The sequence below is a fragment of the Geotrypetes seraphini genome, chromosome 8 (assembly GCF_902459505.1).
Source record: "Geotrypetes seraphini chromosome 8, aGeoSer1.1, whole genome shotgun sequence".
Lineage (NCBI taxonomy): Eukaryota > Metazoa > Chordata > Amphibia > Gymnophiona > Dermophiidae > Geotrypetes > Geotrypetes seraphini.
The window spans coordinates 99,579,823-99,594,095 of NC_047091.1; the positions used below are offsets into that span (position 1 = coordinate 99,579,823).

General features: G+C 41.0%; 1 protein-coding gene across 5 annotated transcripts; it reads left to right on the forward strand.

Moving 5' to 3' along the window:
- MPV17L2 (MPV17 mitochondrial inner membrane protein like 2) lies at positions 1-14,001 on the forward strand. Of its 5 annotated transcripts, none has more exons than XM_033953784.1 (6): positions 1-359; positions 1,147-1,407; positions 4,182-4,343; positions 7,492-7,568; positions 11,172-11,315; positions 13,557-14,001. In XM_033953784.1, the coding sequence occupies exons 2-6, from the start codon at positions 1,221-1,223 to the stop codon at positions 13,665-13,667; spliced, it is 681 nt and encodes a 226-aa protein (XP_033809675.1). In that variant the 5' UTR covers positions 1-359; positions 1,147-1,220; the 3' UTR covers positions 13,668-14,001. The 5 variants fall into 5 exon arrangements, with proteins under 5 accessions (XP_033809675.1, XP_033809676.1, XP_033809677.1 ...); XM_033953785.1 differs by having other exon boundaries at positions 359-437; XM_033953786.1 differs by lacking the exon at positions 1-359 and adding an exon at positions 365-432.
- Positions 14,002-14,273: the final 272 nt, after the last annotated feature.

Sequence of the window (14,273 nt, forward strand, 5' to 3'; positions counted from 1 at the left end):
CTTACTTCCAAAAGCCGTTTCTGAATGGGTGGCTGCCTGCAGTCATCAGGTTGTCAAGGGGAAGTGATCACCTACCAGCAGGAAGTAGATAAACAGCCAGAGTGAGGCCTGGAATACCCTGACAAAAGTTATTGGAGCAACAGAACGAGGCTTAGAATTCACAGCGCTCTGCCAGAACGATAAAAACGAGAAACCGCGGACCTGGCAAAAAAAAACTGGTACTCTCTTAACGTCAGGTTGCTGCCTGAAGTCATTTCCGGAAGAGGAGGTGCGGTGGAGGGGAAGAAGGCTGGCACGTGAGCCCGGAGCCGGTCGCTGGCCGGAAATATGAACAAGGAAGTGGGCAGCGCTGTGAGCAGGTAAGAGATGGGCTTCGACTGTAGAGCCTCAGACTGAACGGAAATGAATGATAAACATGCTAGTAATAATAATGTAAGGCACGTCTATTTCATTGGACCAGGGTGAAAGTGATACGTTTCCAGGAGCTAACCCAGTCCTGTAATATGACCGGCTCTCCCTTTATGAGATTAAGCCGATACATTTCCAGAATGGCTTTCAGGATCGTTCTTCTATGCGGTGACCGACACTCCTTCCCTCTTGAAAAATAAAAAAACGAGCTCCGTCTCAAAATTTTGGAATAATGCGTTTTTTTCTGCTATTTTTATTCATTTCTGTTTCCTCAAGCCCTCCCCCCATTCCCAGCTGGAGTTGGAGCCGGATGCCATCCCGGGATTCCTTGCCCTCGTGCAACGGCGACACCTGGTGGCTCTGTTCCCACTCCGCGTGGACTGTGACGGGCTGGGGTTCTACCAGGAGGCGATTCTCCGAACCGAAGTGACTTTTTTTTTTTTTAGCAGGTTTAACAACCTGCAAAGGGAAATAGGGAAAAATCAAGTCCTCTATCTTAAGGAATAGGCTAGTGTTTTTAATGTTTTGATTGTAAAGACAAACTCACAGTATTAGTTACTTTTTGTTTTGACTGTGTAAATGGATTGGGCAGCCCTGTGCATGTGTTCTCTTCATAATGATCTTCCAGATCTTACTTTGTTGCTGCACACTAGTATTGCCACAGGCTTATCACTAGCAATTTGGGCTCTTGCTGTAAAATTGTTGACCTAATATTTTCCCTTTTCACTTGTTCTGCAGGTAATCAGCTGCTTTTGCTAGTTTCTGCTGGTCAATGTGTTTTTGTGTCCCAGGCCATTTCAGTTGTAAGAAAGATGCTTCCCCAGGGTAGAATACTCATGAACCGTCTCTCTGTGTACTGGAAGCCCTTTTTTAAAGGCAGGTTTCTGCTGGTCACTAACACTCTAACCTGTGGCGCCCTCCTTGCTACCGGTGACACGTTTCAGCAAACCAGGGAAATCAGGAAAAATCCTGGAAGCAAACGCAATTTGACCCGAACAGGTAAAAATATTTAGCATGTTTTTACTTTTGCGTAGCTGGTAAAGGCCTTCAGGTCTTTTAAAATGTAAGAACGCAGGTGTCATTCTAGATATTGTCATGTTATTTACTCTGATGTAGGTTATAAACTTAGTGATTTGTTAGACCCTATTATTAACTTCTGAACAGTATCATGATGGGGGGGGACAGCTATTTTACCTAGATTGTAGAAAGAATTCTGATGCTTATTCAAGTTCTAAAATGTTTTTCATCTAGTAAGAAGAGGCTAAGGCCCAGATTCACTAAAGATAGCGATTCAATCACTGTTGGCCGATTCTCTGGCCAATTTTGAAACAGCAATTGATTCACTATCTATTTTGCATGCATATCATTTGCATGCAAACTCCCCAACTCAATCGCTCCAGTAGACCTGTCGGTAACACAGTTTCTCAAACTGCACACACGGATCAATTTATAGATTATCCAACCCACAACTGAATATCTGCAAACAACGGAATAGGGGATATAAAGGATAATTTATGATATCTTTATTCAACAATTTTCTTTTGCACATCAGTGTCTTAATTTATTAACGGTTGAATACTTTAATTTTTATCAGCCCACTGTTCTAGACATATAAACAATACCCTAATTTGAAAATAGGACTCATCCCCAAAATCTATAGAGGTTGAAGTATCATAAATATGCATGATTCTCAGTAAAGAGACCTCTTATAACTTAGATGTTATTTCAAGTCCTCATTCTGAATGCAACCATTAATAAATTAAGACACTGATGTGGTAACACAGTTACTGACAGGTCTGCAGCAGTTGTGTTTTAGGATAGTAAAACCTGATTCAAAATAGCCAAGCAATTGTTAGTGAATCAATCGCTTGGCTATTTTGCATGGAGTTTTACTAATTTGCATGGGTGGATTGGATCGGAGAGTCATTGGACAGCAGTTTAGTGAATTGGGTCGGGAAACACGAACAATCGTAAAACTGGTTTTGCGTCCATCGTTACAGGATCGGTAAGCTTAGTGAATCTAGGTCTCAGTTTTTGTCATGGCACTAAAATTGTCATCCCCTAAGAAACGTGTACAGTCACCCGTACCCCCACCCCCATTGATGGCTTGACATGAGAAAAACAGACACCTGTAAAATGAAGGATTACTTATTCCTTCCAACACAGTTACAAGGTACACAAGCTTGGCATTAGTGTGTAAAATATAGCACTCCAGTGATTTTCATCACTCACTGGAATAGTGTAATTTTTAAAAATTGCTTCAGAGAATATGTTTAATTGAAGGGGCCACAATCAAATAATTTACATTAATTATTGTCATGCTTAACATAATACTTCCCTTTTATGACACATTACAAACTTTTAAGTACCCATAGCTAAGCTGGAATTCATTTAAGTATGCGCCTTGCACCATAAACATGAGAGAGAGAGAGCTTAAATTGTTTGTTTTTAGGCATTTAACCTGATTTTTTCACAGCTAGTGGCTGAAGTAAAGAGCCAGTGGCAGCACTTTATTTTATTCATATACAGTATTTAGTGTCAGTTCAACACCAAATAGTGGAACATATTGGTAGAAGGTATGCAGAATGGATGAATTTTGCTGTGCTGCATGTAACTTTTGAGCTGGGCCACCATCTGCCCCCAAAGCTTACATGGTTGGCATCGATGCTAACAACCTAAGTTAAATGTCAGCTCCTTTATTTTTTACAGGTTTACGGTAAGTAGTAGATAACTTATGTGCTTAAAGATGCTCGCCCTATATAAAGTGATTGTCAGAAAGTCATTTATAGGCTCTTGTCTTAAAGTGCACATGAATTAGTGTGCAGTAACTGTTACTGTGTTGGCATGATAGTGCATGCTAATTCACATGCTGATTGGCCTAATGGGCATGGGCTATGAAAAGCAATTGATGACAGTATATAGTAAAGTACTATGCACTAACACAGATAGTACATATCTACATATTGTATTTTCTGCATAATTACTGTATACTTGAATATAAACCAGGATTTATGGGCCCAAAAATTGACCCAAAAATGGGGGTCCCAGTTTATATTCGGGCCAGCGCCCACCCACCCCCCTCCTCCCAGACTTATTGCAGGCCTCCGCCAGGCTGCCAGGCTCTGAACCCTGTCCCCCCCTCCCTTCCCTGTCCATCGTACCTCTTCTGCCGCTGGAATCCCTGATGGTCCAGAGGTGTAGCGGGCAGGAGTGAGCTTTCTGTGTTCCTGCCCCGCTGCTAACCCGGTCAGTTGCTGCCATGAGTTCCGGCTTCAGCCGCTGAGTAGGAGCGCGCTTTGGCACTGCTGCTCAGTGTTAAGTGGCTTCCTGAATTGCTCCCATGAATTTTCGGGTTAGCTACGGGACTGGAGTGAGGAATGCTTGTTCCTGCCCGCTACACCTTTGAACCACCAGGGATTCCAGCAGGAGAGGAGGTATGATGGGCAGGGAGGTGGAGAGCCTGGGAAGGAGGGAGGGGGGCTGTGTGCAGTGCTTGGCAGGGATGGGGCTGGGTGCACTGCCTGACGGGAAGGAGGGGTCACTGGGTACAGATTCTGGCAGGGCACTTGAATATTAAGCCTGACTTATATTTGAGTCAACTGTTTTTCCTACTTTTTTGGGGGGAGGGATTGGAGGTCTCGACTTATATTCGAATTAACTTATATTTGAGTTTATACAGTAAGTACTATGACAGAGATAACTCTTTAATTCAAATGGTAAAGTAGAATGTAATTATGCCTTGACTCTCTTTAAATCATGTTTTTTTCTCCTAGGGAGAATGTTTGCTATCGGTTGCTCAATGGGTCCATTTATGCATTTTTGGTACCTTTGGTTGGATGGATTATTTCCTGGAAAAGGGATTAAAACTGTTATGAAGAAAGTATTTATTGATCAGATTATATGTTCCCCAGCCTTGGGGGCCTGGTATTTTCTGGGTAAGATTTTATAAAATTTAGTGATCTTGTTTTGCAATAAAAAATCGCAAGTAGTAAAAGGGGCATTTTTGCACTAATTACAGGCTAGAAGCTAACTTTAAAAAAGCCTAAAAAACCTCTTTGCAGAGGTTCTTTTGAAAATGCAGGCTGGTGTGAGAATATGGTTACTTTGAACTTGCTTTCAAGAGATTAGAAATTTTTGAAAATTTTAAATTGAGAAAGACACGCCTCACAGCATACTCATGTTCATGGTCCTCTCCCAATGCCTTGTAGGCCTCTGCCAGGCCTATTGTAAGAACTGGTGGTCCAGCAGTTGGCTGGGACAGGAGGGATTCCTCCCATCTCCTGTTCCAGCAGACTCAAAAAACTTTTACCCACTCTCCCGCCTCCCCCCATACCTTTAAAATCCCCGGTGGTCCAGCGGTGGGCTGGGACAGGAGGGATCCCTCCCGCCTCCTGTCCCAGGGGAGCTCAGAATGGTTTACATGCATTTATTCAGGTACTCAAGCAGTTTTACTTCTCTGTCCCGGTGGGCTCACAATCTATCTAACGTAGTGCCAGATTTGCGATGGATGGCTGACTGAACAGTGGCATGTGAGATTAGGAGCCTTGGGCTTAGCTCCATCTGGCATCCTTAAGGCTGAGGGAGCACCGACTGCCCATTTTCTGGGTAAAAGACCCCCTATGGAGCCTTGGGATAGAGCCCGGGTGACGCGCAGGTGCATGGATGCTGTGGAGCCCAAGAAACGGTAAAGTAAAAGCTAAAAAGGTGACCAAGGGATCCCTAGTCAGGGATTTACCCCAGAGTTTGTCGTTTTTTTGTGGCAAGCTTACTTAAATTGTCAGGGGTTTTCCATGGGGTAATGCTGACTACTCAAGGGGACATGTCCTCTCAAAGTACACTTTGAAATGCTGAAATGCCTGATCAGGAGTTAGAGGATTCTATGCCTTTACTGTCCCACAGTGAATCATCCCTTCTGGGGGATTCAGGGTCAAAAGTGGAGACTGGAGTCTAGGAGACGGTAGTCCCTCTTGAGCAAGGGGAAGATCTGACACTAAGCCGTCTATTTAAAGCAGTGTCTCGCAAACTTTTGTGAGCTGGGGCACACTAAACCTAGTGTCCCCGGCTTGAGACACCTGGAAGTGCGCTGGCGTTGGTGTGATGATGTCATGCGCATGCGTAATGTCAGCACGCCGCCATCAGCGCATGCTCAAAGGCCCTTCAAACAGATCTTGCGCTGAGAGAAAGACCCCCGCTGGAGAGAAGGGCCAGCAGAGAGAAGAGGTGCCAGCGTCGGGAGATTGCTTGCAGGATGTGCCTCTCTTCATGAGACGCACGTCCTGAAGACAATCATTTTGCGCCGGCACCTCTCCTCTTCCCCAGTGTACCGCGGCACACCAGAAATCTCAGGAGGCACACAGTTTGCCATACACTGATTTAAAGCAACAGCATTGCTGGAGCTTATCCCAGTGTCGCTGCGGGAGTTAAACTTGGAGTCTCCGCAGGCTGCTTCAGCACAGTGCTCAATTATGAGTGCTTTCCAGGGTCAGACATAATTTTTTCCATCTCATCTGGATCTTACTGCCCTAATTACAAAGCTTTGGGAGGCCCCGGAGGGCTGCTTAATGGGATTTAATACAATGATAAAGCTGTATCCCGTGACTCCTGAATTTCAGCAGTTATTTATCCACCAAAAAACATTGGTCCTTTAAAAAGGAGCCGGCTCAGAGTAGCTTTTGAAGCACAATCTCCTGTCCATTCTCTGATCCAGAGCATTCTTTGGACAGAGATATAATAAGCAGATCCTTTTCTCATGATCCTAAACACATCAGATAGAGCATCTGCAACATAGTTCACCCATAACAGAAACACCTGGGGGTATGCACTCTCCTCTGTAGATGGAGCCTTGCACAACATCTAATTGCAGGCTTATACTACAAAAGAAGCTTCAGCTGCTGCTTCTATTCCCATAGCTAAAACCTCAAACTGCCTTTTGAGGACCAAGCCCACCCTGCGATCTTGAAGATCCTTCAGTATCACTGAGGAGATGGGGCAGTACCCAGTGACACAAGGAGGCAGAGTTGAAAAATGTAGATGATGCCTTCTGCAGGCCTTGCAAGTAAACGGAAAGTACCCATTAGTCAGAACTCTTGTTCTTTTTGCATTGGAAATATTCAATACCAACAGCTTTCAAATGTGCACGTCTTTATTTTGAGGTCAGATGAGAGTATGCATACTCGGAGTGATGTGACCATAAGTCCATTGAAGAAATCAACCTCACTCATCAGGGTTGTAGAAAAAGATGGTAGCAAAACATGCTAACTCTGTATTTTACTATATTACTTTAAATTCAACTGTTAATAAAATAAAAAAGAATCAACAGCGTGTAAATCTTCTACTTATCCTTTATTGCAGTATCATTTACTTGCCCCATCATTTGCATGTCCCGAAGAGACCCGTTTCGTCCAAACAGGCTTTCTCAAGGGTTCAAACAAGGAGCACTTATTTCGGCATCCTCTTTGCCGAAGCTCCAGCCCCTAAGCAAAGAGGATGCCGAAATAAGTGCTCCTTGTTTGAACCCTTGAGAAAGCCTGTTTGGGCGAAACGGGTCTCGTCGGGGCAAGTAAATGATACTGCAATAAAGGATAAGTAGAAGATTTATACGCTGTTGATTCTTTATTATTTTATTAACAGTTGAATTTAAAGTAATATAGTAATATACAGAGTTAGCACGTTTTGCTACCATCTTTTTCTACAACCCTGATGAGTGAGGTTGATTTCTGCTGTGGAGTTTTCCTATTTACCTCACTTTCTGTCTTTACTTTTTGCTTTAGTGATTACCATAAGTCCATTGTCCCAGGTACAAAATTTAGAATGTGAGCCTGCTAGGGACAGAGATAGTACCTGCATAGAATGTGTACAGTGCTGCATGCGCCTAATAGCGCTATAGAAATGGTTAATAGTAGCGGTAGTACATGTCTGTCTTCTGTTTTAATAAACAATTTGGATTGCTTATCCTTGAAAGCCTCAGACACACAGTCTTGTATGAAAAGTAATAGGGTACAGCTATTTAAAATCCAGCAGTGTTCCATTTTAATTATTGTAGTTCGTATACTTTTTAAATATTTAATTTTGTTTTATACTTAGGTATGGGATCAATGGAAGGACATACTGTGGATGAGAGCTGGAAGGAATTCAAGGGCAAGTTCTGGGAATTTTATAGGGTAAGGAATTTAAAATGTTTTCAAGGAGGGGGAAAAAAAGGCTACAAAATAAGAAGGGCTGCTGTTAAATGTGTTCATCTCTTTCCTTTGGCCCCCAGGTGAAGATTCTCTGAACTTTATAAATCCACAACACAGAGTTGAGGTGCAAAGGTGTGGAAAAGATGCTCTTCTTCCCTCCCTTAAAAGTTCCCTTGGGTTAATTTCTAAATTCAAGCGGCCTAAACAAAGGGAAATGATTTTTAAAACCAACTAGAAGAAGCAGAGCAAGAGCAGAAAGCCAGCAACTGCTTGTTTCCCACTAATATACAGTATATGCTAACCAGAATTCTTATGAAAGTAGTAGTTATTGCTGTATTTGCTCTGCTTGTTTCGCTCAGATCACGGGATATAGGTTAGGAGGGTTCCACTTTAAACGCTCAACATTCAAAGAGGTTGTGGGAGGTGCCTCTGGTTGGGTGGTGATAATTCCAGGCCTGAGTGAATTGTGAGCCAGCTTACCTTTGACTGGTCTCACTGTTGAACAAGTAGTGCTGATGTCAGTAAGTCACAATTGTAGCAGATGGAGTAATGTAGACATCTTCTGATTGTACAAAGTGAAGACCTCCAATGGAGCTGGCAGCTCACTTAGATAGCTTTCTTCTCCCCCCCACCAAAAAAATAACAAACACCTTACTGGGTAGCCAGGAAAAGGGAGGGTGTCCACTTGATTGCATAAATATTCCTTGAAATTTTAGCATAAAGTTTTTTGTTTGACCCTCTCCTGACCAGTGCCTTGGAGTTCAGAATAATCAGTGAAAACTTTTTATCAAGTCTTGACATGTTTCTCAACATAAGAAAACATTTTCAGCTTAGTTTTTAAAGGAAGTTATGCTTTGGCTGCTGGGTGGGTACAACTACCCCATCTGTAGAGCTCCAAAAACTGTAGGCAATGTGCTGAAATAAGGGAGGAGCAAAGGTAGTATGAATTATCCATTTAGCAGCAATATTCAGCTTAAACAGATAATTCGATCTATATAGCAGGCCTAAACTTAAACGGATAGCACTGGTGCAGTTATTTAACTCAATGACTATTCCAGCTGAAAACCCAACTCTTTTGTATTTTCATTCTTGATGTTCTGCCTAACAAAATCTCATCAATTTTAAATGACACAATACAACAAAATTATACAAAATGAAGGGATAAAGGCATCATAAATATTCCATGATGAATTCTTAAACATCTCCTCTTAACTAACCAGTCGCAAAAGCCTTCTTGAAATGCTGTGGGCGCCATTCTACGAGTAGCCTGCTTAAAAATTTGGCAGTGACTAGTTCATCACTAAGCATTATTCTATAAAAGTTAGGCGCAGGAGTGTGTGGCGCAGTGGTTGGATCTACAGCCTCAGCACTCGGGTTGTGGGTTCAAACCCTGCGCTGCTCCTTGTGACCCTGGGCAAGTCACTTAGTCCTCCATAGCCCCAGGTACGTTAGATAGATTGTGAACCCACCGGGACAGATAGGGAAAATGCTTGAGTACCTGATTGTTAAACTGCTTAGATAACCTTGATAGGCGGTATATAAAAACCTAATAAAACTTGAAACTTGAAACTATAGAATTGCGCTTAGCGCCGCCTAAGCGGGATAAGGCGTCCTAGCTTAGGCACACCCAATTTATACCAGGGCTTTCTTTGCCTAAATATTTATTTATTTATTTGGATTTATATCCCATCCGCCCAGAAGAGCTCAGTACGGGTTACAAGTTTGCATAATAGGGCATAGTAATGTTGAGTATGACAGTACGTTTTAGATCATGGCATGATAGGACAATACATAGGGGAATGATGATAGTCAAAAAGCATGGCGATACTTAATAGGATTTGACAGGACAAGACCTCATACAGCATGGGATGGTGATGCTGTTATGAGTTTGGTATGACATTACAGTAACTAATAGAGCTTGACAGTACATTTACTTCTGATGGGCTTCAAGGAGGGTCTGGATGTGATAGGCAGAAGCATGCTACAGGGCTTCAAGGAGGGTCTGGACAGGTACCTGGAGGACAAAGGGATTGAGGGGTACAGATAAGAGTAGAGGTAAGGTTAGAGGGATAGGATTAGAGGTAAGTTGTAAAATTAGACAGAGCCAACTGTTCAGGCAGTGGGCCTGATGGACCGCCGCAAGAGCGGACCGCTGGGCGAGATGGACCTCTGGTCTGCCTCAGCGGAGGCAACTTCTTATGTTCTTCTTATGTGCAAAAAAAGTGAAAATGCTGCACGCAAACCCATACCTAATTCACAAAGAGGCGTTTAACTTGAAAACACACCTATGATCTGCCCCCTAACCATGCCCATTTGTAGGCAGGCGCCTGTTTTTTTTGTGTTTTTTGTTTTTTTTAAAATAGAATCTTGTTTTTCGAGTTAGGTGCTTATCTTTCAATTAAGTCCAGTTAAAACCAGTTATAAGGTGTTAAGTGCCATTTCTTGGTATTGATTAAGTCTATCAGTTGTAGGTGCCTACATCCGCTAGGTGTACCAATGTAGGCGCCTAACTTTAGGCAGGCCATAAAGAATTTGCCAGTATGTTTTCTATTTTATCTCTTTGTGCTAAGACAACATAGAAGTGAATTCCTTATAAATGAAGCCATATAGCTAAAAGCTGGCTCCCAGTTAGTGGCATTTTGGTCCAAGGCACTAAGGGCACTTCATGAAGACACAATTGTTTTAATACATGACTAGATAGAACATACCTAACCACTAAATGGGGAGTGATGATGATGATTATTTTGGATTTTGCCTATGCTCTTTTCAGTAGTAGCTCAAGATGAGTATTTCCCTGTCCTGCAGCTCTTAGAATCCTAATTTCGTACCCGAGGCCCAAGGCCTCAAAGAGCCACAGTGGAATCTGAAATGGGCTTCCCTTGTTGTCAGTCCTCTGCTGTAACCACAAGGCTTTCTCTTCATTACTTCAGGCCAAATTGATGACAACATTTAAATATCAAAGTATTTTTAAATTTCATTGTCCGTTGGACAACTGGTTCAGGCCCTGAAATACGTATAGGGGAGACATGGCAAGTTTTGGTCCTACTATAATTCTTGCATCAACATTTAACCCTGATTCTATACATGACATCTAAGATTAGGCACTGTGTGCCTCTCAATATTTGGTTAGGTGCTGTTTATAGAATCTTGGCTAGTGGTGCCTAAAATGGACTTAGGCCAGGGTTTTCTTGGCCTAAATACTGGTGCATAAGTTCATTTTAGGTGCCTACATGGAAACCTTCCAAGATCTGCCCTTACCCACACCCACTTTCTATGTTTCTATATATTCCTTGGGTAGGCACATATTGAGTTTGGCACCTACCACTTAATTTTAATTTAAACTAATTAAGAAGCCAATCAAGCTTCTTATTTGTGCTGATTAAGGCTATTAATAGTTGATCTAGGCACCTAACTTCAGGCGCCATATATGGAATCTGGGCCTTAGTATGCCTTCTCTTATTTCATTCTGCTAATTTTCTTTCTTTAAAAACAAATATTTTTGCGAGCTCAGTAATACTGTATTTAATGGATTTTGAACACTGTAGAAACACTAGTATCCTATGATTGTTTCCTCTTTGTTTCCAGGCAGATTGTTGTGTATGGCCAGTTGCCCAGATGATTAACTTCTACTTCCTTGCACCCAACTATCGTGTGGTATATGTGAATCTTGTTACTGTGGGCTGGGATACCTACCTCTCTTACCTCAAGCACAGGGTGTGTGCTTCACAGATAAGTTTGAGAATTCCTCATAATCGGATTTGGAGGTCCAAAATTATCAATATTCACAAGAATGGGCCCAGCTAAGCCTGTTAGTGCGCAGTAACCACTAAAGACAACCATTATATTCCTATGGGTGTCGTTAGCGGTTAGAATGCGCTTAGCGCTCTTTGAATTCCCTTAATGATGGTAAGATCTCAGTGTCTGTATATTCTTTGATGACAGATGGTTTGATGGCTTTCTTAAGAACAGGAAAAAAATTAAATCTGTGAAATCAATCCTTTTTTGGTACATTTCCTAAGAACAGATCATATAAAATCAGGATGGCTACACATGGGGTTCCAAAGGGTTCCCTTCTGGTTCCCATCTTATTTAATATTCTGATGTTTTCAATAGGTGCTGAGCTGGAAGCAAAAGGGATTTAAAATTTTCATATATGCAGATGATATTTTCATCTTAATACCAATATACGAGCTTTAGATTAGCTTATGTATTTCCCTGATTGAGCAATGGATGTTTATTAAGAGTAAAGGGGATGGAACTGCCTTTTCTATATGGTTACAATCAAAGTGATTTACATATTTTAAACAGGTACTTATTTTTTACCTGGAGCAGAGTCCCAAGGAACTGCAGTGGGAATTGAATTCAGAGTCTCAGGGAGTTGAGACTGCTGCTCTGATCACTAGGCCATTCCTCAACTCCTTCTCCACTATTACCTGCTTAAAACTAAATAAAGATAAAACAAAAATTTTATTAATAGGAGCTAGGGGGTATTTAGTTCAGGCTAATTCAATTGAAACTGATAATACAGTATTTAAATTTGAATCTTTAAAAAATAATACTTGGAATAACTTTTGTAAATTTGAATCTTTAAAAAATAATACTTGGAATAACTTTTGATGGTAATCTAACTTTTGAACCACAGGTAAATTTATTGGCTAAAAATAGACAAAATCAAAATCCTGCTTTTGCATATTATAGAAACTTAGAATTCAGAAATATTTATAATAGGAAAAGTTTAAGTTGGTAGGTGAGACTCTTGTGCTCTAGAGTAATCTGAAAGGGTGGTAGATGTGTGGAACAGTCTCCTGGAAGCAGTGGTGGAAAGAGACTGTGTCTGAATTCAAGATGGCCTGGGATGTCTGTATTGTAAAATGAATAATTTACTCTGTATTTCACTTATTGTATATGTTTTAAAAAGGAATAAAGAATTTACAAAAAAAATAAATAAATAATGGCCTGGGATAGGCACATGGGATCTCTCGGAGAGAGAAGTAGATAATGGTTACTGTGGATGGGCAGACTAGATGGGCCATTTGGCCTTTCTCTACCTCATGTTTCTATATCAAGAAGTTCAAAAACATCCTTCTTAATGCTATTACATTCCATGGTCTGTAACAGCTTGAACAATGGCCTCTTTCCAACAACCTGAAAAACTGCAAGCGTTTTCCATAAACAAAAGGTCAAAAAACTAGGTCCCTCCTTACTCACTAGTTACTGACCTAAATCTTAATTGCCATTTATATCTAAAATTGCCAAACACCAAGTCCTGCAACTTAACTTAACTTTCTGGACAAAACCAAAGCTTTTTACCCTCATCATCAGACAGATTTTAGGCATACACATAACACCATAACTGCCCTTCTTGGGGTGAATTATTACAATTCTCCACTATCTAGATCAAAATTAAATCCCCCATTCTTCTTTCACTATATTTATCAACCGCTTTCAAGTCGTGGCACTATTTAGGATCGAATCAAATTTAAATCTTCAGTACAGCCCTAGTTTTCATCATAAAGAATGTGGGTTCACCTCAGAATTAAGGATTTCCATTTATAAACTTTTTGGAAGAAAGATCATGGCACAAATGCACAGGAGGTGGGCCTCTTACAATTGAAAGAACACTTTGGAACAAAGAGGCTTAGGATGAAGGTGAAAGATTACTCCTGAGTTTATCCCCTAAGGAAATATGTATGGAAAGGCCTCCTGGTAGAGATGATGATTGCATCAAGTTCAAGAACATATGAGACAAGCAGAGAAGATCTTAATAATAGTAGAGAAAGCTGGATAAGCCATATGCTCTTTAATATAAACTACAAAATGACAGAAGTTAATGACCCAATGGCGAGAACTCCTGAAGACCCACAGTGTATGATTTCACTGTTTCTAATGTTCAGCAGATTTGTATTGTTTGTCTTTGTAGATCCTAATCCCCCCCCCCAAGTTATTTACAAATTCTTCTTTTGTTTACAGGTGGATGAGGTGACAGATGACCTTGATACAGAGTCCAGAAGTGGTATTTCTGTTGATCATCATGCCAACATCCAACCATCCTTACCTAAAAAACTGGATGATAAATTCTAGTGACTTATTTTAAAATTCATGTAAAGTACCAAAAACTTAAAAGCATGGATATGTTCAGAGACTACAGGAAAGCAGCGATACTTTGAGCACTTTTTTGTGATATTGGAATTTTTTTTTTTTAAACTTTTCCATGTTTTTATATAGAAATTTCTCTTTCATATCAGTTCCTGGACCCTAACTGATTTGAGTTGCCAAAACACTTAATCACTGAATTAAGGCAGGAGACCTAAGGCTAAAGTATACCTGACTTTTTGTCAGTGGTTTTCTTTGGGGGACATATCTGCCCCTCTCATATGTGGTTCAAACTTTTTTTCAATAAATGACCTTAGACCTAGAGGACCATGAACATGAGTATGCTGTGAGGCGTGAACAAAGGTCTAAATAACTGACCTTTGCCTATCACTGTAGAATAACTTAAAGCTGCATTTACTGTTTTGTCCTGTCTCAGTTTTCTTGGTGTGTCTTCCTTTATCCTTGAGTAAGTTGCTGTGAGTCATGATGGACATTTTCACCTTGATCACCTTTTATGTGAACAACTGCTACCTGTCTCTCTCTTCCAGAGTAAGATGGTTGAGTGTTTGTAGAAATCTTATAAACTATGTTGCT

Excerpts from the sequence above, each read along its gene's own strand:
- MPV17L2 (XM_033953782.1), top strand. The coding sequence starts at position 504 with ATGACCGGCTCTCCCTTTATGAGATTAAGCCGATACATTTCCAGAATG. Across the intron at positions 4,344-7,491 it reads GGGGGCCTGGTATTTTCTGG|GTATGGGATCAATGGAAGGA; the intron begins GTAAGATTTTAT and ends TTTTATACTTAG. Across the intron at positions 11,316-13,556 it reads ACAGGGTGTGTGCTTCACAG|GTGGATGAGGTGACAGATGA; the intron begins ATAAGTTTGAGA and ends TTTTGTTTACAG.